Consider the following 26,949-nt stretch of genomic DNA (forward strand, 5'->3'; position numbering starts at 1 on the left):
GACACCCCATGACAGGGGGCGTGAGCCGCGAAGGGAGGTGCGACGAGGACTGGCGGCTGCGGCCACGGCCATGTGAGAGGGGCTGCCCCGCCGCGGTTCGGCGGACGACGGGCGGGCGGGGGGCTGGGCCGGGGGCGGGGTGCGCCCGGGGGCGGGGAGGGCCGAGCGGAGGGAGGGCCGATGCCGCCTCTGGCTCTTCCCGGTCGCGGGTTATATAGCGCGGAGCGTGGAGCCCGCTCACAGGCGGCCGGGAGCGCTCTGACTTGCGAGTGGCGCTTCGCCGCGGAACCCGGTGCCCGAGTGACAGCCGCGGGGAGTGCAGGGCAGGGGGACACGAGACTGCGGGAGCAGCTGCAAGCGCTTAGGCAGCGCTCGCCTGCGCGGAGCGAGTCGCCCCTTTCCGGCACTCCCGCTGCCCCGCACCCCACCCTCCCACCCTCTCGCAACTTGGGTCAAGTTGACAACTCCCGCGGCGGCCAGCCGGCCCGAGCCGTGTCCGCCGCGCGCCCCTCCCCCGGGGTGAGAGGGAGCCGCCGCGCCGGCTCCGGGGAGGCTCGGGCGGCGGCGGCTTGGCCATGAGGGCAGCGCGCACCGCCTAACTCGCGGCTGTCACCGCCGCTGCAGCGGGACCGGCCGGACGGCGGGGCGGTCGCCGGCAGGAGGCGCCGAGCCGGGCAGCCGCCGCAGCGGGCACAGCCCCGGGCCACCGCGCGGAGCCCGGGCGGGAGTGACCCCGCGCACTCCAGCCCCGCTGGCACCTCGGGGGCGGGCGCGGGGCGCAGCCTTCTAGTCCCGGCCGCTGTGACAAACGCCCCAGGGCGGACAGCCGGGCTGCCCGGCGCGAGGTGGGCGCGGACTCAGACACGGGCGGTGGGCTCGTGCGGGGCCCCGGACGTCGCGATGAACATCGTGGTGGAGTTCTTCGTGGTCACTTTCAAAGTGCTCTGGGCGTTCGTGCTGGCTGCGGCGCGCTGGCTGGTGCGGCCCAAGGAGAAGAGCGTGGCGGGCCAGGTGTGCTTGATCACCGGCGCCGGCAGCGGCCTGGGCCGCCTCTTCGCGCTCGAGTTTGCCCGGCGCCGGGCGCTGCTGGTGCTCTGGGACATCAACACTCAGAGCAACGAGGAGACGGCGGGCATGGTGCGCCACATCTACCGCGACCTGGAGGCGGCGGATGCCGCGGCGCTGCGAGGTAACTCGGACCTGCGCCCGAGCATTGTTGGGTCAAGCCCCTCCCCGTCCCCGCGCCCACCCGGGAGGGCCCCGGAACCCCACTGTCATGGTCAGCCAGGCTCTGGAGGAAGAGGAATCCCCGCCAAACACCAACCTCTGCGAGTGGTTTTGCCCCTGATAAAGGAACATGATCACCTCTGTTTTAGAAGGAGCAAGTGTGCCAAACCCAGTGTTAACGGAGATCCAGTCTCCTTGGGGACGGCTGTGGGGTTTCCTAAGCCCTCGAGGACAGGGAAAGCAGAGGAAACTTGTTTCCACAGGTTTGAATCTTAAGTATCTCCATCGCTTTTGCGATCGGAAACTTGTCTGGGAACTTACTTGTTCTCAGGGTCCACGGATGCACGTATATATTGTTCCTGTAGCCTGAACCTCTTAAGTCTAGGGCAGCACTTATTTCACTATAACTTTAACCAGGGAAAATATTACATTGTTTCACCAGAGATAAGTACTTCAGTTACATACTTAGCCTGATAGATGCTCTGCCTTTTAATACTAAGTGCCTGATGGATTTAAGCCTTTTTGTAAATGTATCCCATTCCATAATTGTGGAAACCTCAGGAAATCTGCATTTTTGTGTATTTATCAACTGACCTGAATCTGACATTTTAAGAAAAATCAAAGTGGAAACCGCAAGCAACCAAAAGTATTGGTCCAGAAAATCTGATAATCACTCTTGCTTTTTGACAAAATTTTTAGTTTCTAGGGACAACACTGAACTGTATGTACAAAGAAGATGAACTTGGGTATCCCGCCCACCCATAATTGATCATTTGTCTCCAAAATTATTGGCACTTTTCCTTTAGGTCAGAGAATCAAAGGCTATAAAATGTTATATTTTCAGTGATGGTTTGGAGGACAGCTAATACAGATTTTTGTGCTCCCTGCCAAAACCTACAAGATAAAGGTACTTGTTTTACAAGAAAGAGATTTCAGGTTTTAAATTGAGTTCTTGTTGATAAAATGGTATATTTACCTGTGAACTTGATTTATGTAAAGATGCGATGCCATTTAGAACATGAGAACATGCCGGTGTGACCTTTTACAAGAAACTTTAGGTTCATGTCTTGGCTTTGGATGAATTCAGCTCATTAATTACAGTTTTGATTTGTGAGCCTTGAGGTATGTTTCTATTTTGAGGGTGCTCAGACTGAAAAGTAAAAGCGGCTTCTGGCCTCTGTTGCCCGAAAAAGAGGCGTGAGTAGTGTGTGCGTTTGGGAGGAGGGGTGTTCCTCTCTGGGCTGAGAGCAGTTCTTTCCAGGTGTCTTTGGCTCCAGGAAGCTGGTCCCATGAGGTCTGACTTGTATTGGGCTTGTCACAGTTACATGATTTTCCCCTAAGCAAAGTTCTCCAGCAAATTGCTGTAATTCCCCAAGTCTTTCAGGAGAGGAAGGCAGCTGTAAGTTCAGTCATTGGCAAGCCTCACAGTGTTAGAAATTTGAAGCTCACTGTAGTATTTTTTTTTATTATTATTATTTTTTATTTTTATTTTTTATTTATTCATTTTAGAGAGGAGAGAGAGAGAGAGACAGAGAGAGAGACAGAGAGAGAGAGAGGAGAGAGAGAGACAGGGGGGAGGAGCTGGAAGCATCAACTCCCATATGTGCCTTGACCAGGCAAGCCCAGGGTTTCGAACCGGCGACCTCAGCATTTCCAGGTCGACGCTTTATCCACTGCGCCACCACAGGTCAGGCTCACTGTATATTTTTGTTTTGTGTGATCCTTGTCCTACTGATTGCCATGTGACTCACGTTTTGTAACCCTCCTTCCCCTTCTCTGTTCCATTTTTCCCCCCTCATCTGGACTTCTGAGGACAGCTGGGAATGGTGAGGAAGAAATTCTGCCCCACTGTAACCTGCAGGTTTTTACCTATACCTGTGATGTGGGAAAGAGGGAGAACGTCTACCTGACAGCGGAAAAGGTCCGCAAGGAGGTTGGCGAGGTCTCCGTCCTGGTCAATAATGCCGGCGTGGTCTCTGGGCATCACCTCCTGGAATGTCCTGATGAGCTCATTGAGAGAACCATGATGGTCAATTGCCACGCACACTTCTGGGTAAATATGAACATCCTTATTTTCATTTCTGGGCCCTCCTGTACGAGAAGCTTGGGAAGGAGAGAGACTTCAGCACCGGCCTGAAAGCCACCTGCACGCTTTCACCACAAAGCTTCTTTCTAACTCACTATTCCCGGTGGTAAATTACATCGTACGCCGATTACTGTTCAAGAGCTGTTTGCTTTTTCTCCCCCCAATCCAGTATCTTGAGAGGGTAGAGGACTGAACATTTTGAACTAGTTTGAAAGGCTGCCATAAAAATAACAAGAGGAAGCATAAAATCCTGGGTTTGTTTATTTTATTTTCTGTTGAGTTTGTAAAACATTGGTTGTTCTTATGAATTCCTAAAGTCAGAGTTTAGGCTTCCAAATTGCTGCTCAGCCACATCTTGGGCAGTGCCAGAGATTCTGAGATCAGCATCTGTGTTCCTTTGGGAGCGGTCAGGCCACCCTGGCAGGCACTTAATATCCATTGACAATCCTCGGGGTCTGTGACATTGTCTTACTGGAGTACACCTCACCTTCGAAGATGCTTCTCTACAGTGGTCGGCAAACTCATTAGTCAACAGAGCCAAATATCAACATACAACGATTGAAATTTCTTTTGAGAGCCAAGTTTTTTAAACTTAAACTATATAGGTAGGTACATTCCTTATCGAGGTAGCGCCCACATGTGGTATTTTTTTTAAAGAGCCACACTCAAGGGGCCAAAGAGCTGCATGTGGCTTGCGAGCCGCGGTTTGCCGACCACTATTAGGAGAACAGAAGTCATGCTGATAGGACCACGGAGTCACTATGTAGGGGGCAGGAGTGCTGTGCGATCTGGTGGACCAGAGGCTTAAATCAGATCACAGTTTCTAATGGACGGTTAGAACAACAGAACTACTACAGCATCTGGGGAGTAGAGGGGAGGGCTTTCTACCGCTCTGGGGATAAAAGTAACCCCAGTTTTTCAGCTGAACTGATTCAATAATGGTAGGTGTGAAACCCTCCCTATAACTGTACACTCCACCCACCTTAAGCTTCTCTTCCTTTACTTTTGTAGACAGATATGCTTCGATAAAGAGGGTGGTGTTTTTTGTTTTTATGTATTTTTTCTCCCATAGGCAGATTAGCATTCTAATCGAACACAACAAAGAACTGTTTCTCCTAAATAGGTCACATTAAACCTCATTAATATTTTAGCAACTGCTTAAAGACCTAATCTGGCACTAGAAGTGCTTGTTCAAATGCTGCTCCTTAGATATCAAACCATTTCTCTGATCCTGGAAGAAGCTTATATGTTTTCTTTTCAAACATGAACTTAGTTTAATTCATTTCCGAACCTCTAGAAATGAACATATAAATGACATGAGCTAACTCATACCATGTTTTAAAGGAGGGTGGAAATGACAAGATACAGTTCGGGGGAATTTAATTGTGCTTCTGTGTGTGGTGTGCAGTGGATGTGGGGAGCAGATAAGAGCCCTTGCCATCATGGGGTCCCCAAGAGCAGGTGGCAGGTGATGGGGGGGGGGTCCGATGAGTAAAGGCTAGGACAAGTGAACAAACTGGGCTGTGCAGCTTATCCAGAACCTCGTGTGTTTATAGCTTTGAGTAAAATAATCACCATTTGAAATAAAAGACAGACATAATTTGAAGGTGGACTGTAGTTTTCATATTTTAAGAATGGTAAGGGTGAAGCTGCCATAGAAACTTGAGTTGATTTCAGCCAACTGTTCATCCTTAGATATTCAGCCATTGGCAGGCTGGCAATGAACCACGGGGATCAGGACCAGTTTTTCCTGGTAACCTTTGGCTGAGATGACATATGGTTTCTGAACTATAAATGTTTACCTACACAAAATACTCTAAAGTTTAACCATCTTGACTACTTTCTCTTTATGATTATTTTGCTCAATTATCAAATTTCAAATGCAAGCAGATTTTTAAAGAAATCCCATATGACCTGCAGTTAAATATTTGTAAGAGGAACACAGCTTCTCTAAACGTCCTATGAAATGCGAGCTAATTGAGTGTGTGTTAAGCACAGAAAATTAATACCTTCAGCTTTGAAAATGCACATCAATTAATGTTTCGTATCTTAAACATTAGGCTGCTTTCTAGCCTGAGGAGAAAATTAAATTGGATCTCCAATAGCAAAATTACTGTGGAGCTGAATCTATACCACAAGAAGGAACAAATCACCTTTCCAGAGGCCTTTTGACTTTGAGATGTTGCTTAACTACACAATTTAGGGAGTTCTTGGAAGCCTTGACGGTAATGACGTCACTTCATATTAAAATATGGGAGGCTCCTGAATTCTCCAGCTGTTGTTTTTCCCCCAAGCATCTAAACTTAAGAATTTATTTTCAATATTGAGTCAGAAAATTCATTTTCAAGTTGGAATTTTTAACTTCTTGCCGAGACTTAGAAACCTTTTAAGAAGTTGAGATCTAGCAACTAAAATATAAACAACTTACTCTAACTTTTACAGTGAACTTTTTTGCGGGGGTTGGGGGCGGTTTACTGGCCTAAGAGCCACCTGAATGGTGCCTCCCTCCCAGTAGCCCTCTTAGGGGAAAATGTCACACTGTTCAGAGATGTACAGTGTTGGCCTGTGCTGTTCCCCTTCCAAAAAAAATAAATAAATAACCAGGGTTCTTATTACTGTATCTAGGTGGGGAAAGAAGTTGCCCCAAACATTTTAAAAAGTAGATCAGCTGAGCAAAGACTTGTTCAGCCATTTGAGCAGATCATTTTGAGCCAAACTTTTAAGTAGCAGTTGTCTGTTTCCATAAAAATAATCAATAAGATGCAGTCCTGACCCAGAGTAAAAGTCATATGCAGTGAAATAGAAAACCATGTGGGTGTCTACCAGTAAGCTGTGGATGTTGCTACTTCCAAACCATTCCCATGTCCCCCTGCCTGGAAGGCCTTCTTCCCCTACCCCATCTACCTGTCTACCTTGGAAGGCCTAACTCAGGTTCTTCCTATCACCTTCTCTCCCACTCCAGCCCTTTTTGGCATTTTGCACATTAGAGCTGCAAGGATCCTTACAGATCATCTTGTCCGCTCTCTTGTTCTCTGATGAATCTGCAGTGAAATAACTCGTCAATGCTATTTCTCTTCTTGCCGGGAATCTCTTGCAGCTTTTGGTGCACAGTGCATGTTCTTTGGTGTAACTTTTTATACCTTGTGCTCTGAAACCCCAAGGTAGATGGCAGGCTGTCTGAAGGCAGTTTATTATATGCATCTGTTTGCTTTTCCTCACCTGGCACAGAACTCTACTCATTAGTCACTCAATAAATGTTTGATAATAAAGGCGAGGCTTCTGCTTAAATATTTAGAAGATCACCTATTCAGAGAACGCTCACCTGGGTCTGTCTTCTGAAGTTTCAAAAGGGAAGCATTATGCTGGACTAATTCAAGCTGGGTAAGATTGATGAGATTTCGCTGTGGGGCTGGCTCACATTCATTATCGTTTGTCTCCTTTTGTTTCCCTGCACAATTTTTCCATTCTCCCTGCGCCACCTGCACGCTCACTTTTACTGTAGTGTATTAAGTCTGCTCAGCGGTGCGAGGCTAGCCACTTTGAGAAGGCTGGTATGGGTATACCAACTTGAATCAAGCTCAAGTTGAATATCTGGCAACCATTCCTATTTCCCAGTGACCAGGCCTCAAGGAGAGGACGCCTCTCTAGCTCCTTGCTTCTTACTGTTGCCACACATGTTGGCAGTCTTTACAGTACTTGGCATTATTCTGCCCAGCCCACCAGTCTGCTGTGACACTTCATCCTCCAGTATTCTTTCATCACCAGATGTCCTAGGAACCTTCTCTTGGTCACCAGTCAAGAAGTGATAGATTTGGGGTAGGTTCTGGTCAGCGTAATCTGTTGTGCACCATTCACAGGGAGGACAAGACCATGGAGAACGCATATGATACAGTGCACTGCGGCCATATTCGTAGAAACCATCCTAGGGCTCTCTGTACTTTGGTGAGATGCAAAAGCTTGAAAATACCTCGCTAGTCTTCTTTGAAATATGGAAAGTTGGCCTCCCTTTAGGAACTGCAAACCCGTGTTTTCCCCAAGACAGTACCATGGCTTCACTGGTTATTGTTTAAAAGGAGTAGACAGTTAGCTTGCTGTTTCTAAAAGTTTATCTGTACATCCTTCTTGACCAAAGAGCTGCCTTTGGCCTTTCTACGTGAGCTGCACATTGATCCTGATTAACCAAAAGGGGGAAGCAAAAGCATTTAACTGCGGGCCTTTTATGTTCTGAAGAAATTTTGCATTGCAAAGGACTAAATCTGTCAAATAGCTAGTCGGTAATTTACTTCTATTGATATGATAGTCAGACAAGATAATTGGTAGTTAATTAATAGACCACTTAACTTAAAAGGTTTCACAGTTTTAAAATACTAATTACTGAATTAGGCATTTATCTATATCCAAATGTCTAAAGTCTATTTAGTTAAAATCCATCCAGGGAAAGTAAAAGCCCACCAGGAGATCTGAGTAATGTAGCACTTAAAGACATTAGTACCTAATATCTCATGAATGGTCCCTAATCATTAATGTTCAAGTTTTTTTGTGATTTACTAGTTTTTAATCTCAAATACAGTAATCCTCTGTTCTCTCATTAGAGAAACCTAGTTTTGTTCAAGGTCTCTTAGATTTAGAATTTTTTAAAACTATTTCTAAAATATTCATATAAAATTATGTAGGCAATACTTCCTTTTCCAGACTGTAATAATAAGAATTGTTGGATTATATGTTTTATAGAGTATTGTCTTCCTGTCTTAGGAGAACTCCTAAAAACTTGCAATTCAAAGCCTTTTTTAAAGTCTGTACTAGAACTGCCTTGTATTAAGTAAATATATGCATATGTTTGAGTTTTAGAAATAAAGACTTTTTATGTCTTAAACCAAACTGTAAGTTGACATGGGGAGAAGCATATTTTGTCATATTAATTCCTGTGGCCACAGTTAAGAACTGCATTAAGACACCTCTTTAGGTAGCGACTTCTTGGGTCCCTGGGCCTGTGGACCTAACCAGATCATTTCATAGCCTTCTTTCCTAACACAAACGCATTGAACTTTGAGTGTCTGTATTTGATATATTACATGCTGGGCCTATGTCTGTTGCTACTAGAAATCAACGTCTATGACATGATAATATGTCACTTTACATAATTGGTGCGAGCAGGGAACCATCCTATAAAAATCTTCCCAACATGTTTGATATATGTTCTCATCTGTGTCTGGTTTTCTCAATTGTTGAGATGTCACTAAGTAGCCAATGGCATGGGAAAACAGCAGTGCTCCCCTAGTTGCCAACTCCCGCGTGTGGCTGATCTTTCTGCAGAATGCGCCCCTGTTGACCATCTCTGAAACCCCCTGCTTTAGTTTCCGGTTTTCCTAAGCCCAGTTGCTCCTGCTTCTCTTCCTGTCAGTCCCCTTCGCCTCCCTGCCTCTGAAATGTAGTGAACTTTGATACTGTGTGTCGGACCTTTTCTTGCTGTGTACTTCTAAGTGGGTAACTGATTTATCACAGTGGTTTCAATGGATTTCTGGGGCAGTTCCCGAGTTTACACAACTGTCTTGTCTGTTCCACTCATTCCTTAACATCAGCCAGTCTCAAAACTGAGCTGCCTCTTTTTGGCCTCTTCTTGAATTCCCAGGCATGGCCAGTACCAGGTTTGGAGACCTCAGCAGTATCTAATTGTCCATCCTGCCCACACAGGTCACTGAATCCTGACTGCTCTGTTGCTTCCATGTATTTGATCCTGCCTTTCCACTCCTGCCTCCCCCTGTGTGCTTCTATCACCTCTCGCCTGGACTCTGGAAAGAGTGTCCCACCGTCTTTCTTGTTTATAGCCATTGCTGTCCACGCTAGAGTTATCTAAGCAGACTTGGGCTTGTTATATGCCTGCTTAAAGGTTATGCTGACAGGAACCTACCCCAATCCCTTATGTGACCATTTTGTTCACAGCGTGAAGTCCAGATTCATTAGCACGGCAGCTTAGACCTCCCCAGACTGATTTCCACCTGCCTTCAAGCTCATCACTTATATATCCCCTGGTGTGCCCTACACGAGGTCCAGCAGGCCTGGACACTTAGCTGTTCTGCATTTGAGTCCTGTCTTACTGGGAGACAAATAGTTCAGACAAAATTTATCACTACTGGTAAGAAAAACACAATCAAAATGTTTTCATGTTGACCAACTAGCACCGTTATATATTAAGGGGCAGTCTTTGTAGAATCATATCAAATTCCTGGTTCAGGAAATGGCTTTCTCCTGTTGGATTATGTGCTATTTATCTCAATTCCTGGAAGCAAAGTTAGTATTTGTTTTTTCTCCCTGGTTCGCTCTTCTTTTCTTCCTTTCTTTCCTTCTCCTTTCAGAGAGAGAGAGGGACAGACAGGAAAGGAGAGAGATAAGAAGCATCAACTCAGAGTTATGGCACCTTAATTGTTCATTGATTGCTTTCTCATATGTGCCTTGACTGGGGGGCTCCAGCCAAGCTAGTGACCTCTGGCTTGAGCCAGCGACCTTTGGACTCAAACCAATGACCATGGGGTCATGTGTATGATCCCATGCTCAAGCCGATGACTTCAGGATTTCAAACATGGGTCCTCAGCATTCCAGGACAATGCTATCCCAGGGGTCGGGAACCTATGGCTTATGAGCCAGATGTTGCTCTTTTGATGGCTGCATCTGGCTCGCAGACAAATCTTTAATAAAAAAATAATAACGTTAAAAATATAAAATATTTTCATGTATTACTATCCATTCATTTTCTACAGCTCATGTTCATGGTTGCGGGTGGCTGGAGCCAATCACAGCTGTCCTCTGGGACAACACCAAATTTTTATTGGATAATGCATAGCGTACATGGGTTGTTGTATGGCTCTCACAGAATTACATTTTAAAATATGTAGTATTCATGGCTCTCTCAGCCAAAAGATTCCCGATCCCTGCTCTATCCACTGTGCTACTGCCTGGTCAGGCTCTCCCTAGTTACTTCTACATCCAGGGCTTTAGCCATCATCTGACCAGGTAGGAATTAACCCATAGGACGTGTCAAAATGGAAGCATTCTTTAATCTGTGCTAATGCTAACACTGATTGAATAGCTTTTTCTGAAAGACTGAATGGACATTGCCCACCAGAGTCTACACCAGGAGTCTCAAACTCGCGACCCGCGGGCCACATGCGGCCCGCCGAACAATTTTGTGCAGCCCGCAGACTAATCCACGAAGTTCAAAATATTTTGGATAAAATTAAGTAAGCCTAGGGGCCTACTTGTATTTTTCATTTCTCTAGCATCCTAGCTAGATATTAGCTTAGTTAACAGCAGTTGTGATGCAAACTACAGTTTCTGGTCGTTTTGTGACACTGAGTAAACTGCATGTACGATTGTGCTTGTTGTACTGATTTTTTTTTTTGTTTTCAACTGCAGTGAGAAAAGTGTTGCGTAACAGTTGCCTTTTGTAGACCTAGTGCGGCCCACATGCTGAGTTGAGTTTGAGACCCCTGGTCTACACCCTCTCACTGCAGGATTGGGTCCCGGGGTCTGGAGAAGAGCTTCAAACCCAATGGCTATTGCTTAACTGCCCGTATTCTCTCAATTTATTCTCTTCCTTTAAATTTGGTTACACCCTAATTGTTCAGATTTTCAAGTAAATTGACTTTAGGAACTTGACTGTATCTCTTGAGATGTGGCAACCAGAACATTTCTTTCAAGAAGTCTTAATAACCTCACTTGGGAGTTAGAACATTTTTTAAGTAGGAAACTCCTTTTTACCATTTTCTTGAGCTAAGGGATATTAGTGGCAGATTCATCTAAAATTTCTGTCTTTTGGAAACCACAATTAAGCCTGTTTCAATTATGATAAGTCGCTGATTTGCCTGTGTCTAATGCAGGCAGCTGCCTGCATGGATAGCTGGTTTATGTGTTTGCTTGTTTCAGAATGCCCAGTGAATGACAGGGGAAGAAGCTCTGACTGGGGTGCAGTTATATCCCCGGGACATGGAAAAGTCCATTCCAGCCTGTGTTAAGTCTTCAAAACCTAGGATGTTTTGGGACCCCCAAATTGTACTATGCTGAAATTCCACCAGGGGGTGTGCTGGCAGGATGGATTTGTGCCTTATTTCCTTCTGCACGCAACCAGTAATTTCCCCAAGATGAAGGGCCTTTTATAGTTAGTCTTTGAAGTAAGACAAACTCTGATAGCCCTTAAGAAATAGGAAACTATTCCCTGCTCCTCTGGATGGGTGAAATCCAATGTTTTGAGCCTTTAACTCCACAGTTCAGATAAAAATGTGTTAAATCTCTCGGTTTAATTAGTGATTTCTTATCTCAGAAGTTGCTATCATAGTTAGCTATTCAAAGAACTATAACCCCTCTTATAGTTTCCATTAACTGACCTAAAAACTCTGTTTAGGCTCAGACTCCTTGTAAGCATAATTGGAAAATAACTCAAAAGATGGAATCTTTTCATTCTCTTTTTGAGAATATATGTAGACAATTAAGGCACACAGCGGGTCCCCTTGAGGGGCAGCCTGAGAGGTCCTCCCTGTATTGTGAGCTAACACTCTATTAAGATACCACTGTTCAGAGGAGGTGGTCTGCGCATGGCCTTAGGGTTTTACCACGTGTCCTGGACACACTGCCAGCTAGTCCAGCCGCCTGGACCTCTGGGTTTGGGGAGACTGAGCCAGCTCAGCCCTGGAAGGGATGCTTCCAGCCTGGCCCATTCCTGAGTTCCCTTCTCTCTTTTTTTCTTTATTTGTCAATTCTCTTAAAACTCAAGTTCATACCTGTCAGAGACCATTTTCCTAAATGATCTGAAAGTCAAATTAAGTGAACCAAGAGGGGAAAACTGAATATCCTCTCATAATGATAAAACTTTCAGCACTTCTGCAGATGCTGCCAGAATATTTAACAAGTGAGGGCAATTACTGCCGCAACCTTGAGTGCTGTCAGATGAGCCCAACTGACAAGCCACTGACAATGACTTCACATTTGGAAACAAAATGTTACCTGGTCTGTGAAACTTTCAAAGATCATACAAAGCTGTGTGAAAGGTGGCGATGGTGATACATTGTGAACATGGGCGATTTTGATTTGGAGAAGACCCAGTGATTCTCATTTGCTGCTTGCATAAAATTTGAATGTTTTGCTTTTCTGTCAAATAGTTTAATACTGGAATTTTTTAATATTAACATGCTTCAGCTTCTTAGTGTTATTCTAAACAATGGGGCTCAAAGTAACACTTCCCAAATCAGGGTAACTGGGAAAATATTTGTGGTGTAACTTATGTAAGCACATGGGTATTTTGAGGACAAGTGAGAAAGTTCAAAGCCTGACTTTTCCCACCTGCAAATTATAATTAACATACTGCCCCCTACTGATTTCTCAAGGATTTTTTCAAAACAAGGTAGTTCTACAATCTCTTGGGAAAGAGGAAACAGCAGCTATAAAAATAGTTCTGCACTAACTGTTAGTATTTTCACATTGGCTGGACACTTCTCCAAGCATTATAATTTATATTTTGAAACAGTTGTTTTCTGGTCTTAGTAAAACAAGCCTGAAGAAAGGGATCAGAAGGAGGTGTTATGGGAAAGTGTTCGGGTGTTTCCCAGCACCATGCAGGACTCAAGGAGAGGCGGCTGAACAACTACTCAGCAGTCTGTGTTTGAGGCATCTAGTGGTCAGGATGGGCTTTCGCCGGAAGTGTGGTCTGGTGCTGTGTGGAGGGCAGGGAGGCCTGGGAGCCATACATAGCAAGAACCAGGAATTGCACGGACTTGGAAAAAACAACCTAACCAAAAATAGATAGAAAATAGCCTATAAATATATACTTAATGGTCCTTGTGTGCATTTGCTGTGCTTTTATATAGCACTTAAATTATACAAAGCCCTTTCATGCACACTCTTCTGAATTAAGCAGAGCTTATTCCCATTTTTATGGATGAGTAAACAAACTGAGACAGGTGATGGGACTTGCTTAAGGTCACCTTTGGAAGGAAGAAGCAGGGACCCAGGCCCTCATACTAGGGCTCTAGTTTGGAACCTCTACAAAGTACAGTAAGTCCTCACTAATGTCAGTAGGTTCTGTGACTTCAGGCAAAACAACATATAATGAAAACACCTTGCCTGACCTGTGGAGGCACAGTGGGTAGAGCATTGACCTGTAACGCTGAGGTCACCAGTTCAAAGCCTCAGGCTTACCCAGTCAAGGCACATATAAATGTTTCTTGTTCTCTATCTCCCCCATCTCTAAAAAATCAATAAAAAAAATCTTAAAAAAGAAAACACCTTTACCTGCTACTTGATATAAATAAGAATTAAGTTCCTAGACCATTTCATCAACATTAACCAAACAATGTTGAATGAGTGACATTATTCAAGGACCTGCTCTACTGACCTAGGCTACATATTCAGAGCACCTAGATTTGCCTGTGAGTCACTTGTGCTTTTGCCCTGTGGTGTAATGTAAGAATATACCTTCAAATGTTGATTTTTTTTTTTATTAGCATGGTCAGTTTAGCAATGGCTAATTAACTCTAGCTTAATATCCCCAGAATATTGCCTCTATAAATTAGACAAGCATGTACAAATTGTAGGCTTAAGAATGAATGCCACACTAAAATTATATTACCAAAGCCCAATTCATTCATGTGTTACTCGTGCCTTTTCTGTCTTTTTCATCAGGAATAGTGTCGTACATCTCTGCTCACTCAGCTTCCTTCCTCCTCTTCCCCCCCTTCCTTCTCTTCCCTCCCTTCCTTCTCTTCCCCTCCTTCCCCCCTTCCTCCCCTTCTTCTCCTTCCTCCCCTTCCTCCCCTTTCTCCCCTTCCCCCCTTCCTCCCCTTCCTCCCCTTCCCCCTTTCCTCCCCTTCTTCCCCTTCTCCTTCCTCCCCTTCCCCCCTTCCTCCCCTTCCCCCCTTCCTCCCCTTCCCCCCTTCCTCCCCTTCCCCCCTTCCTCCCCTTCCCCCCTTCCTCCCCTTCCCCCCTTCCTCCCCTTCTTCCCCTTCTCCTTCCTCCCCTTCTTCCCCTTCCTCCCCTTCCTCCCCTTCCCCCCTTCCTCCCTTTCCTCCCCTTCCCCCCTTCCTCCCCTTCCCCCCTTCCTCCCCTTCCTCCCCTTCCCCCTTTCCTCCCCTTCTTCCCCTTCTCCTTCCTCCCCTTCCCCCCTTCCTCCCCTTCCCCCCTTCCTCCCCTTCCCCCCTTCCTCCCCTTCCCCCCTTCCTCCCCTTCCCCCTTTCCTCCCCTTCTTCTCCTTCCTCCCCTTCCTCCCCTTCCTCCCCTTCCTCCCCTTCTTCTCCTTCCTCCCCTTCCCCCCTTCCTCCCCTTCCCCCCTTCCTCCCCTTCCCCCCTCCTCCCCTTCTTCCCCTTCCCCCCTTCCTCCCCTACTTCCCCTTCCTCCCCTACTTCCCCTTCCTCCCCTTCTTCCCTTTCCTCCCCTTCCCCCCTTCCTCCCCTTCTTCCCCTTCCTCCCCTTCCCCCCTTCCTCCCCTTCCCCTTCCCCCCTTCCTCCCCTACTTCCCCTACTTCCCCTTCCTCCCCTTCCTCCCCTTCCTCATATGCATGTCAGAATTAATAAATTGGACATGAGAAGTCATGAATAAAAAGGGTTCTTCCACAAGGACATGCTGAACAAAGTTCTATAAATACTTGGTACCAGAATGTCAGTAACAGCGTGGGTTTAGTTTAGTTTTAGTTTTAAGCTTATTATCTTCTGGAAAATGTAAAAATCTGTATTCTGTTATATAATAATCTTATGGGATTAGAATTCCAGATAACTTCATAAGCTTTGCCTTTGAAAATGCTTATCATGGATTTTTCAAAATTGTGCAGTTTTGGCCACCGGTGGTGTCCAAACTTAGTGCCCAAGCATCTGATTTTTAAAGGGGTAAAATACAAAAGCTTCAGAAAGGCGAGTATGAAAAAACAAATGCTGAGGCTAAAAGGGTCTGATTTTCCTGTTTTGAGAGCTAAGCCTTCAAAGCCTGAGGATAGGGGGAAATGATTTTGAGGTCCCGTTGTGAGAGCTTGTTCTAGTATGGACAAGGAAGTCTGCTCTGTTGGGGTTCCTGTAACAACACCATAGACTGGGAGCTTGCAAACAAAAGTAATGTTACTTCTCACAATCCTGCAGGCTGGTCCAAGATCAAGGCTCTGGCAAATTGTCTGGTGAGGACCCACTGCCTGGTTCTTTTATAAGGGCACCAATCCCATTCATAAGGGTTCCACCCTCATGACCTAATCACTTCCCCAAAGCCCTACCTCCTAATACCATTACCTTGAGGATTAGGTTTCAACATTAGTTTCGAGGGGGACATAAGCTTTCAGATTTCAGCAGAGGGTCCTGCTGACTCCTAAAAATGGACCCAAGGCAGATATGCATAAGTCAGTCTGCAAATTGCCATGGAACTCTGGGGCTCTTGACTCGGACTTGAACCAATCTTTATCTGATATAGGAGAAGGATGTGGTAGGTGGCAAATGGGCCTCCCTAACACCTAAAATCTTGGTTCAAAGAACACAGGTGGGAGAGAATGGAGAAATTAGTCTGCCTATTTTGCTGAATTTCTAAAAGCAATCGGAAGCCATGTGAGGTTTGGAGTAGACCAGGGGTCGGGAACCTATGGCTCACGAGTCAGATGTGGCTCTTTTGATGGCTGCATCTGGCTCGCAGACAAATCTTTAATAAAAAAAATACTAACGTCAAAAATATAAAGCATTCTCATGTATTACAATCCATTCATTTCCTACCGCTCATGTTCATGGTTGCAGGTGGCTGGAGCCAATCACAGCTATCCTCCGGGACAACACCAAATTTTTATTGGATAATGCATAATGTACACGGGTCCTTGTATGGCTCTCATGGATTTACATTTTAAAATATGTGGCTTTCATGGCTCTCTCAGCCAAAAAGGCTCCCGACCCCTGGAGTAGACAGATTCTCTGGCCCATGCTGGAACTGGACGCTCACTCTGCTGTGGCCCCGGGCCCCGGCATCACCCAGGCAGCCGCACGTTTGAAAAGCAGAATCAGCCCGGCCCAGATCTGCCTGACAGAGTCTGCGTTTGATTTAAGTCCCAGGTGATCTGTGCATGCCAGAGTTTGAGGAGGAACTATTCTTGAATACTTGTTTTCCTTCCCATTTTCTCAATACTCTCCTTACCCCTACCTTTCCCCCCCTGCCCCGCCCCCCAAAAACTAATCAGACCTTTACGTATCTTGTAGACCAGCAGGACGGCAGATCATGCACTCTGCGGTCCACCTAGCTGAGGTTGGAGTCTGATTTGGGTTCCTCCAGTGCATTGTCTAAAAGGAAGAGTCCAGGTCTTCCTTGTTACTATTCCCCTTGGTTGCTGTGCCCAGGATGGAGTTTCCAAAGCCATTAGCATCGGGGCACAGGCAGCATTATTATCATTCAAAGAAATTTCTTAATTTAGTAGTGGGGTGGTAGTTTGACGGTGTAAACTAAAAGTGATGGCCTTTTGAGCCCAATTTTAAGTTGTGATTTTTTTAAAGCCCCATGTCTTCCAAACCTAGAAAATTGTCATAACAATGAGAATTAGAGCTTAGAAAAGAATTGTCGCTGAGCCATACGGGACTTGGTTTGCTAATGTGGATGTTCTTTCTAAAGAGTGGTTCTCACAGGAGCTGTTTCCCCCTTGGGCATTTGGCAACATCTAAAGACATTTCTGCTTGCCAGCCTGGTAGGGGTGGTACTGGCATCTAGTGGGTAGAGGCCAGGGAGGCTGCTAAGTATTCTACAATGCCCAGGACACGCATGACACAGTTACCCAGCCTGGAATGTCAGTGGTGCTGGGATTGAGAATGGGGTGCTTTCCTCTAACACTGGTTCTCAAACGTGGCTCCATATCAGAGTCACCAGGGAATGTTTTCTCTCGATGCCCAATGTCTGATTCCCTCCTGGGTATAAATAGCCTGGGATGCAGCCAGGACCTCAGAAATGAAACCTCCTGTAGGTGATTCCATGTGTAGCAAAGTTTGAGAGCCACTGATTTATAGAAAAGGAGGTTTCTGCAATCCTTAAATTTATTTAACCTGCCCAATACAATATGGGAACTTGACAGATCTTCGCATGGCGAGTAAATTCTAAGTTGTGATAATACATGCTTGAGAGTAAGGTAAGTTTTCAGGAGAAACCTTTTGATTATATTTCTTTCATTTAGATTAAGATTTTAAGTTTTTTAAAAAGACCCCACAGTTAGCAAACTAGAAAGCAGAGAAGGAATTAAACTGTTTATACATAGGAAACACAAGGGATGGTCATGGGACCTCACCGGGCTGAGCTGTTGGAGGGGGTGGGGTGGGAGGGGGCCCACCACTTCAGATGGCCTGAGCTGCGCTGAGCCCGCGTGCACGTGCCCGTGCCTCATGGAAGCGGTTACCAGTCACTAGAGCAGAACGAAGCCTCTGCCCTTTGCAAGATCTGTCTTTATTACAGTTTCTGAGATGGTGATTTGAGTTTGGAGCAGAGCAGAGGGATTAATGACAACCTGTTGTTCAGCCAACGATTTGGCTGCAATTTTGTGGGTTATTTTCATTATTCTATGAAGACTTATTAAATAGGGGGAGGGGCCTGAGCTTGAGGGAGATCCTGGAACACTCCTTTGATCATCTGGACTCGGCCAGGGGGAGGGTCAGGGAAAACAGCCCTTCAGAAAGAGTGCACAGCATTCATAAACTGTTTTTAACACACCGAGCTTTCATAGGCTGAAGTAAAAGGCAGAACAGTGATGATCGTCTCGCAGATAACATAATTTTTTTTAATATAGAAGGGGCATGAATTTGAGTTCCATTATTTTAAGGCACAGGCCTGACAACATGTATGTGTTTTGATGAATAGGTATTTTTACTGCTCACCAGATGCACTAAGGGAGTGACACCTTACTGAGCCACCTACGAGAGTCTTTACACAAGTAATGCCTCAGTGTCACAACTTGTATTTTGAAAGCATGGTAGGAATTGAAGAAACAATTATTGGATATAAGTCATCATAACATTTTTGAGCTAAGAAACTTGGAGATCTCCTTTTCACCTCGCAAGGAATGGTCAAGTAATTAGGAAGGTTAGTGACATTCGGGACCATGTGGTTTTTGGACTCCAAGGGCCAGTGTACTGTCCACACAGTTCGAGCTTCAGTCACCTCCTTTCTGGTATTTCAGCATAGCACACACTGCAGTGCACGGGACGTTGCTGTCTGAGTCTCTGCCTCAGGGCAGGTCACCCGATGCTTCGGCAGTGGGAAGGCAAGTTAATGAAGCATTCATTTTGCTGAATACCTTGTGGTGTCATCATCTAGATGTTCATTTGAAAAGCCTTGCTCTTTTATTAGCTTCTTGGTTGTAGGGCAGCTGTAGGAGTGGAGTGTGTGTGTGTGTGTGCGCGTGCGCGCGTGTGAAGGATTAACTGCTGATGCCTGCCAATGTGAAGCTAATTCTGTAGCCCCAACACAGTCATAAAAAGGACATTAGATGGTACAGGTTTGATGATTACGACATCTTCTTGAGTCTCTCTACAGCTAAAGACAGAACATTTTGTGTCTAGCTCATACAGATTTTGATGAACATTTTGTTAAGACTGAGAGAGTAGTTCCAGGCTTCGGTATCTTGGGGCTCTGTTGCACAATTTGTCCCTTTCTGTCTACAAACACACCCAGGTAGGAAAGAAAAAAAAAAAGCCTGATCCAATTACATGAATTTCAGAATTTGTGCTGTTGGCTGCATCTGAAATACTTCGTCAGTATATTAGTAGCAAATGTAGATTTGGAGTTTGCTTCCTGATTGAAGATAATTTTGTAATGAAAACTTTCAAGTAGCATTTTCTGTGTCCTAGTAGAACATCTGAAGTTTGTTGGTCACTGTACTCATTAAGCTTATACCTGAAAATTCATGTCATGAAGAGTATTTATGTAGCCATCTGTTCCTTTCCCAGGTCAGGCTGCAGATATGTCACCATTGTTAGTCTCTGAACCCACTACCTATTGAACTAGAGTAACACAGTTCACTATATTTTCAGCGCCTTCAGTCATTTGTACTGTTAAATCAATCATAATTTTCCAGGAGCAGGGACTGAATTTTCAGAGAAAAATGCCACCAGATGTCATTTTAGCCCTGTGAGGAGGCAGTGTGGTCCTTTGACAAAGATGAGTTCCTCTGGTAGCAGCACAGACAGAAGCAGCAAGACCCAGGGAGCGCGGCTGAACCACTGGAGGGCTGGGCACCCCAAGGATGTCCAGTTAGATGCTCTTTGTCCAGGGGAGTCTTGATTATATTATTTTTAATTGTATATATTGCTGTTATCTGGGGATTCTGAAAACCCTTAAACATACATCAGAAAATTGTGCTACGGAAGTGCTGATGATGGTAAGCTTCCCATTATAATATAGTGTAGCGCTCTCTTTAGAAAGTCTCCTCTGTTTCTTGGCCATTCAAATGAGAGAGAAACACTTCAAAACTAATTCTTTTAAAATATGCCTTTTCTTGCGTTGACCACAGGACAGCGGTAAAAATGCACAAATGCACACAAATATAGTGTGAGGCGTCTTGCTGCTGGGAGAAGCGAGCTCCCTCTCCCCTTTGTGCCCATCCCCTTGGACTCGCTCACAGGTCAGGAACACAGTCTGGGCCTTACCTGCACCTTTGACATGTCATCAGTCTTGAAGTTTCAAAAATCAGACTTGGCCGGATACCACATTTCTTCACATTCTCTGTTGTTTAACTTGCTGCTAATTTGTCCTGACAGCGCAGCCGCAGGCCCTGAGCTACAGCCTGTCATTACGAGCACCAGGAATGATCCAGGCGGTTGGAACTGTTGGAAGTTAATTTGGCGTAAACCTAACATTCAAAGATTTCTCAAGATAGGACATGTCACGTCTATGTCCAGTCACACTTCTGTTCAAGAAGTTCTTGTTTATATTATAAATATGACCTTTACAGTTTTCTTTCAAAGTGCCTGGTGCTTTGAAGAGGACCCCTGAGGAGCTGTGGAGATGTTAGACTTGTTAAGTGTTCTGTAGGAATGCCAGTATCCATGTGAAATGTCCCTCTTTTCTGTTTTCTTTTAAGTCACGCAGCAACCCTGTCAGCTGGCGGCAGACTGGCATTGGAATCTTGTGATAGAAGTTAATCATGGTACTCAACGGTGGATCCCCATACTTGTTAGCCAGGGGCCATTATGAGACTTTTCTCTCTTGCAGCTAAGATAATCCCTCGGTCCATTCCAGCTCTACATTCTCTCACTGAACAAACCAGTTAGTGCATGTTGGTGACTGACTTTGAGCCCCCAGATCAAGTCACCCCTGTTTCCCTTAGTAGGGACTGGTGGCCCCTGTTTCTTAGACATGTGAGTGTGAGGACTGGACTTCTCCAGCCACCTTGAAGCACCAATTGGCACTCACCGACTCTGTGCTTCCTTTAGAGGTCCCTTTACCAGGCACTAACTCCCAGTAGACAGTCTGTCCTTACCGTGGGGAAAGCAGAGCAGCCCTGATGTTCAGTGAGTTGTCCAAGACGCCCCACTCTGATCCACGAGTGGTGGCACAGCCATGAATTCATACTTAAGCAGTTGGAGCGTGCACTTCAGATTTGTCCTTTATGTTCTCTGCTAATGACTCTGAGACAAAATGAAAGATCACGAACCTTAGCTTGAACTGACTGGTGTCATGGCAACTAGCACTTCACCTTTCGCTGGTCCCCAGCTCGTGTATGCTACAATATTTGTGCACATTAATAATTCATTACGGAGTGCCAGATTTCTGCGTGCTGTCAGACTGTGTCAAGGACAGAATATGCTGTGCTATCTCAGATGTCATCTACCAGACTGTTGAGGGCACGAGTAATTAGAAAACTAGTCAGCGTACCTGGGAAAATTCCTGAAAGGGTGTGATGCTTTCTAGCCACTCACTTATAGCATTTTTCTTGTAAAGTAAGGGATAGAGTTCGCGTTGATCAAAGTTTATTTGGTAATGTGCTCCAGACAGGAGGCAGGAGTTGGGCTGTGGAAATTACGCGCAAGCAGTAATTGCTCTCCTCCATCCAGGCAGCAAAGAAAATGATTAACAGCCTCCGTGCTCAGTCACGTGAATCGGGCTCCAGGGGGAACCCTGAAACCTCAGGCTTAAAAAGAAACCTGAGAGGTCCCTGAGTGAATGCGCCTGTGCCAGGCGGCCCGCGCCGGGACCCAGTAGAAGCTGAGTGTTTGACAGCAGCTTTGGAGGATGAGCAGTCTGGGACCCCAGGCCGGCTGCCACCATGGGTGCCAACCTCGCCTCCTACTTTCCTCAGCATCTTGTTTTTCCTGACGTAGTTTGTGATTATGGTAGTAATTACAGTATCAGACCTGTCGTTGGTAAGCCTTTGTAAATAAAAAATATAGGCCGTGGTCTTGGATGAGGAAATACAAGGACACGTTGGATTTCATTCATATAGAAGCCAAATCTGTCCCTGGTTAGGCAAGAAAGAAATCACATATTCTAAACAAAGCATTGATCTGATACTACTTTGAAAACAAAAACTAAGCTCTCCTTCTCAAAAGAAAGCTTCAGATTAAAACAGACACGTCTGTGTCATACTTTACTAGCTATTTAAAGCGAAGCATATTTCCCTGAAAATTTTGTTAAAACTCACAATTGGAAAATTTGCCACTGAGTCCTGTTTGGATTCTTTTGTTTCTCTTTTTTCTTTAAATATAAAACCAATAGCTTAAATGTCCCTCCAAACTACTTTGGAGAAGGTGCAGGGGGAAGAGGCCCAATAACCTTTTCTTTAAGAAAATGTAGCCATAATACCCTGCTTTTGTGAAGGATACGCTAGAACTGCCTTATACGTGTTCTGGTTTAACATGGAGAAGTGCTGATGAGTATACATTCTGCACAGAGACAGGAAGGGGCCTGCTGTCCTTGTCCCACCACTGGCCAGGTCAGTATGCAGAACCGGCATGCAGCAGATGGTCAAGGATCACTTGTGGAATCTTCTATCACCTACATCTCTGTGGCACCGGGACCCGGTTAGTCTTTGAGCGCCTGCAGGCAGCAGTGTGGTCCATGAAGACGAGGGCATCGTTAGCACCAACCTGCACGGGCGTCTGTGTTTCTGGTCAGGGCCAGCCGCCAGCGGAGTGAGGGGGACACTGGCCATGTGACAGTCACAGTCAGCTACTTAAGAATAAGCAGCATATTCTTGGTAATGTTTTATACTGTGTATAATTTTTTGAGATTTAACATTGAGTTCTTATACTTAAGAACTTAAAAGTAGGGCCTTTCATACTAAATCTATCCTTGTCTTTCAAGACTAAGCAAACTTTAATACTTAAAAATGATTTCTGGATAACATCAAGGATAATTTGTATACTTTTTAGCTAATCTGGAGACAATCATAACCAGATACTTAAAAGAACACTTACAGACTCATTATTTAAAGATAGGTTTTCTAGTTTAGATGGGAACATACATATAAGCTTCTTTGTGATGGTACTTTATTGCAGTTCTTTGATATAATGGTCATATGTGAGCTACAGGGCCTAAAGGTAAGCCTCTGATGACCTAAAGTAACACAGCTTGCGGTTTTTTGGCTAGTAAGTAAGCAGACCAAAATCTTGATTACTATGGTAGTTACCCTGACTGTTCCTGCTTATTACTACAGAGGAACAAACTCAAGCTGAGCCGTGGGTCTGTGTCCATCCCGCGCTCAGTGCGTCTGTGCAGTCCGTGGGAGCCCTGATCACTCTTGTCCACAGCACCTGTCACAGCGTGGTCGTTCTCCTGAGGAGCTAGCTGAAGACTGGATGTCCCAGCTCAGTCTGGGGCAGTCAGATTAAAACAAAATCAACATACCCTAAAACATAGGTTACAGTAAATGGGACCCACTGTATGTCCTAAAGAATTATGGACAAAGTCAAGATGAATAGAATAATATTAGGTAAAGGCTTAATGCCCTGACTACTTTCAATAGAGAAATATTGGGAAACTCCAGTGACACAAGCAGCATGAAAGGCATCAGAGGCTGTGTCACTCTGTGATGCATATTGTACTTTCAATTACATAGGAAGGCACTGGGGGTAGATTGTCAGTGGAGAGAAGAGTTCATGGGGGAGAAGAAGCATGACAGTTGACAACAGCGAGGAGGCAGACAGATGGGGTCTGAGTTGGGGGGTGAGGGATGTCGCATGGTGGTCAGGAGACAGACTAGGGAAGACCCTAGGACCTGTCAGTCATCTGGCTACTGTAAGTATCATGGATTGGAAAATGGAAAAACTTGAAAACTGATGGGATGACTATTTTCGATCTTGTACATGCAAAAGTTATTATAACAAATTAGATATTTATACAAAAATCCGGTGATCCCTTAGCCAGGAATTCCTCTGAGAAGGGAGTGCAGCTCTTCTCAAAGTCCATTGTGTAGTGTTGGGTTCTTTAACTTCATAAATCACGGGAAGCTGTGTTGGCAATGGGTTGTAACTCAACAGTAGACAGATTGCTCTTTGCTGCTTTCTTTTAAGAAGCAGGTTATAAAACTGTTGGGAGCCTGGGAAAGTAGTTCATAGATCATCTTAAACAATTTGAAGTAATTTAAAAAAAAATAACAGCCTTGCATCTTGAAGGCCATAGAGCTAGAGGGAGAAGAGAATTTAGTGGGTAAGAAATCACTGCCACCTCTGAATCCGCCGTCCTGGAACTTGTGCCACGCGCTCTGCTGCACAAGGGGCCGGGCACCTGCCTCCATGGGAATGGCACTCCCCACAGTGCGTGTGGTCACTCGGAACATTGTGTCAGTGCAGAGTTAGCATTGTGACACAGCTTTTATTAAAATGATTTTGTACCTTCACTCTTTTTGTCTTTTACATACTAAAATACTTTACTTCCTGTTAGTATACTTTGGCAATAAAGCTTTGCATGCTGGAAGATGATGCTGGACATCCTTTCATTCATGGGTTTGTCCCTGTTAAGATGTATCTGTTAGGTAAATATTAATGCCAAGCATCTGTTTGCGGGGGACTGGAAGCCCCTCCCAGGCCCTGAGATAGCTGCACTCAAGAATCACGAGCATAAAAAGATCTCTGATCTGGGAGTCAGTTAGGTTAGCAGATAACTATCTCTTGAAAGGTGATGAAGAGCCTTCTGCTGATGGCCTTCTTCTTGTGTGGACATTGTCCCCAAAGGGTCTGTGTTTCAGTCTTGTTGGCCATGGCTTATAATAGGCCTACTATGTCCATGACGTGGGGCCAAGTTAACCAGACGCTTAAAGGACGTTCCCTTTTTGATAAATGTAAAACTTTGTTCTGTGATGTTGGACTGGGTTTTAGATGAAACTCCAAATGTTGGTGCTGAAGCCTTCCTCTCACTTTTCTTTCAGACCACGAAGGCTTTTCTTCCCACAATGCTGGAGATCAATCATGGACATATTGTGACGGTCGCAAGCTCCCTGGGACTGTTCAGCACCGCGGGAGTCGAGGTCTGTCAGAGGGAGTGCTTTCCTCCATTCAGTTGCTTTATCTCGTGACAAACACCCGAGATCCTTAGAGCAGTTCCTGCTGCGTTTGTGTTCCTGAAAGCCCTCTGCCTGGTGCCCCAGGACTATCTAGGGTGACAGGGCAGCAGCAGGAAAGGGGTCCTCACTGTGCCCTCTCCCACCAGCAGTTCTGCTTGATGAGGGTGGGAGGACACAGGCTCAGGAATGAAGCTGTGGAGAACATTGGCAGTGTCATGAGGAGCAGATAAATGAGGCTAAAGGTTGACTTTCTGTTTTGGTCAGCTTGCTGAAAGTGAGCTATCTTGTATCAGCTCATCAGACGGGATGGTTACGGCAGATGTGTGAAGGATCCTGCCTTGTGGGTTTGTGGAACTAGCCTGACTCAACCCATTCTTCATCATATTCCAACTACAAAGCGTATATCTTGTATCACTCCCTCCTGCTTGTCCTTTGGGTGCCTGTAGAATAAACCAGTGTTTTTCAACGGCAGCGTCCACAGATTGGTCTGCCAAAAATTTCATGTCGGTCCACAAGAGTGAACCACCCTGATGTTGTATGAAGATTATAGACCCAGTGATTTTAGTCAAATTTGCTTATGCTCAGGGTGATTTTTTGCTTAATGGTCCCCGAAATAATTCTCATTTTCACAGGTCCCCAGGTGTAAAAAGCCTAAAACCACTGGCGTAAACATCAGAAGCATCATCCCATGCACATACGCGGGAGGGCACAGCACAGATGGCTCTCCATCCTGTGTTGCCATTTCTAAAGTCAAAGTTGGCTTGTGGAGAACTTTCTTTTTACACCGTGGTTCCTTAGGTTAAGTTCTAGTTTAAGTTCACAAGGTATACTTATCATTTCCACTTATATTTCACCCCGAAAAAGAAAATCAGATCATAACAACTTATGACCTGAGCTAGGCTTGCCTTTGTTCTCCTAGCATTAACTTAAACTGTTTTTAAGTTTCTTTGCTGAACAAGAGACCACTTGTAAATTTTCCAGACACTTCAAAGTGAACCTCTCTTCATTTTTAACTCCCGCCTGTTGGCTTTCATAGAGTCCTTTGTGGTGACTTCCCCAAAGTAATGCGATACTTCATTGATGTGGCAAAAAGTGTTCATCTGTTTTTGCTGTTGCTTTGAAATATTATTTCTGTACTGAACCACCTCAGATATATCTGTCTTCTAAAACGCTGTCCTTTGCTTAGTCACCTGTAACCATTTGTAACAAACCTGTAACCAGAGCAACAGACCCGGGAAGCAGCTGGTCTCGTCTGGGATCTGTGTAGCACTGAGCACTGTTGCCCTCCTCTCTCTGACTACTCAGGATTACTGTGCCAGTAAATTTGGAGTCGTGGGTTTCCATGAATCCCTGAGCCACGAGTTAAAGGCTGCCGAAAAGGACGGAATTAAAACGACGTTGGTTTGCCCTTACCTGGTGGACACTGGCATGTTCAGAGGCTGCCGGATCAGGTCTGTGAGAACCTATCTTATTCCTGATAAAAAGCTGTTTTAAAAATCATCTTTATATATTAGGGGAATGTGTGAAGCTGGATCCTCAAACACAGCATTGCACTTTGACTATCGTTTTATGGTTAATTTTCACTGTAGTTCTCACTGGTCCGAAACTTTGTAAAATCGAGGTGAACAAGATTAACAGGTGAGCGTTGGGTGCCACCCTGGTGTCGCCTTACAGAAGTCAGTCTGGAAGCGTCAGACAAAACACGGCTTCTCTACATCTTCAAGGAGAAAGCATAGGTACCCAGGATTTTCCTTAAACGCCACTTCTTTAGAAGGCATTTTACTTCTTTAATACCAGTGTTTTAATGTCAGTGTCATGGAAGCGTTCCACTCCAGACCTGGGAGCTTCCTCCCTGCAGTGTGTGCAGCTAGAGCCACTCTGACAGAAGGGGAAGCAGCGATTCAGTTTACTAGAGAAGAAACAGAACACCCACCCACTTTGAAAGGAGGCACATGGGAATATAAATGTCAAGTCTCCTCTGACGTGAGCTCAGCAGAATAAACACCACCATGAGTCATTAAGAGGGTACTTGTGGAGACACGCTTACTTGGAGATCTTTGCTTCCTTGCTTGGATGAGTTTGAAAGGTAAAGGCAGATCACCAAACTGTTGGTCACATCCTGAACCTGACCAAGCAGTGAGGTAGGTGGAAGGTGATTT

General features: G+C 45.2%; 1 protein-coding gene across 1 annotated transcript in view; it reads left to right on the forward strand.

Annotated features, from left to right (window-relative positions):
* Positions 1 to 157: 157 nt before the first annotated feature.
* The window catches only part of RDH10 (retinol dehydrogenase 10), a 28,773-nt gene continuing 1,981 nt past the window's right edge, over positions 158 to 26,949 (forward strand). The window contains exons 1-4 of the mRNA XM_066266322.1: positions 158 to 1,189; positions 3,045 to 3,280; positions 24,656 to 24,754; positions 26,096 to 26,241. Of these exons, the coding sequence (XP_066122419.1) occupies positions 901 to 1,189; positions 3,045 to 3,280; positions 24,656 to 24,754; positions 26,096 to 26,241 (770 nt within the window). The 5' untranslated portion in view covers positions 158 to 900. The remainder of the gene's footprint in view (positions 1,190 to 3,044; positions 3,281 to 24,655; positions 24,755 to 26,095; positions 26,242 to 26,949) is intronic.

Source organism: Saccopteryx bilineata, chromosome 3 (assembly GCF_036850765.1).
Source record: "Saccopteryx bilineata isolate mSacBil1 chromosome 3, mSacBil1_pri_phased_curated, whole genome shotgun sequence".
NCBI classification, from domain to species: domain Eukaryota; kingdom Metazoa; phylum Chordata; class Mammalia; order Chiroptera; family Emballonuridae; genus Saccopteryx; species Saccopteryx bilineata.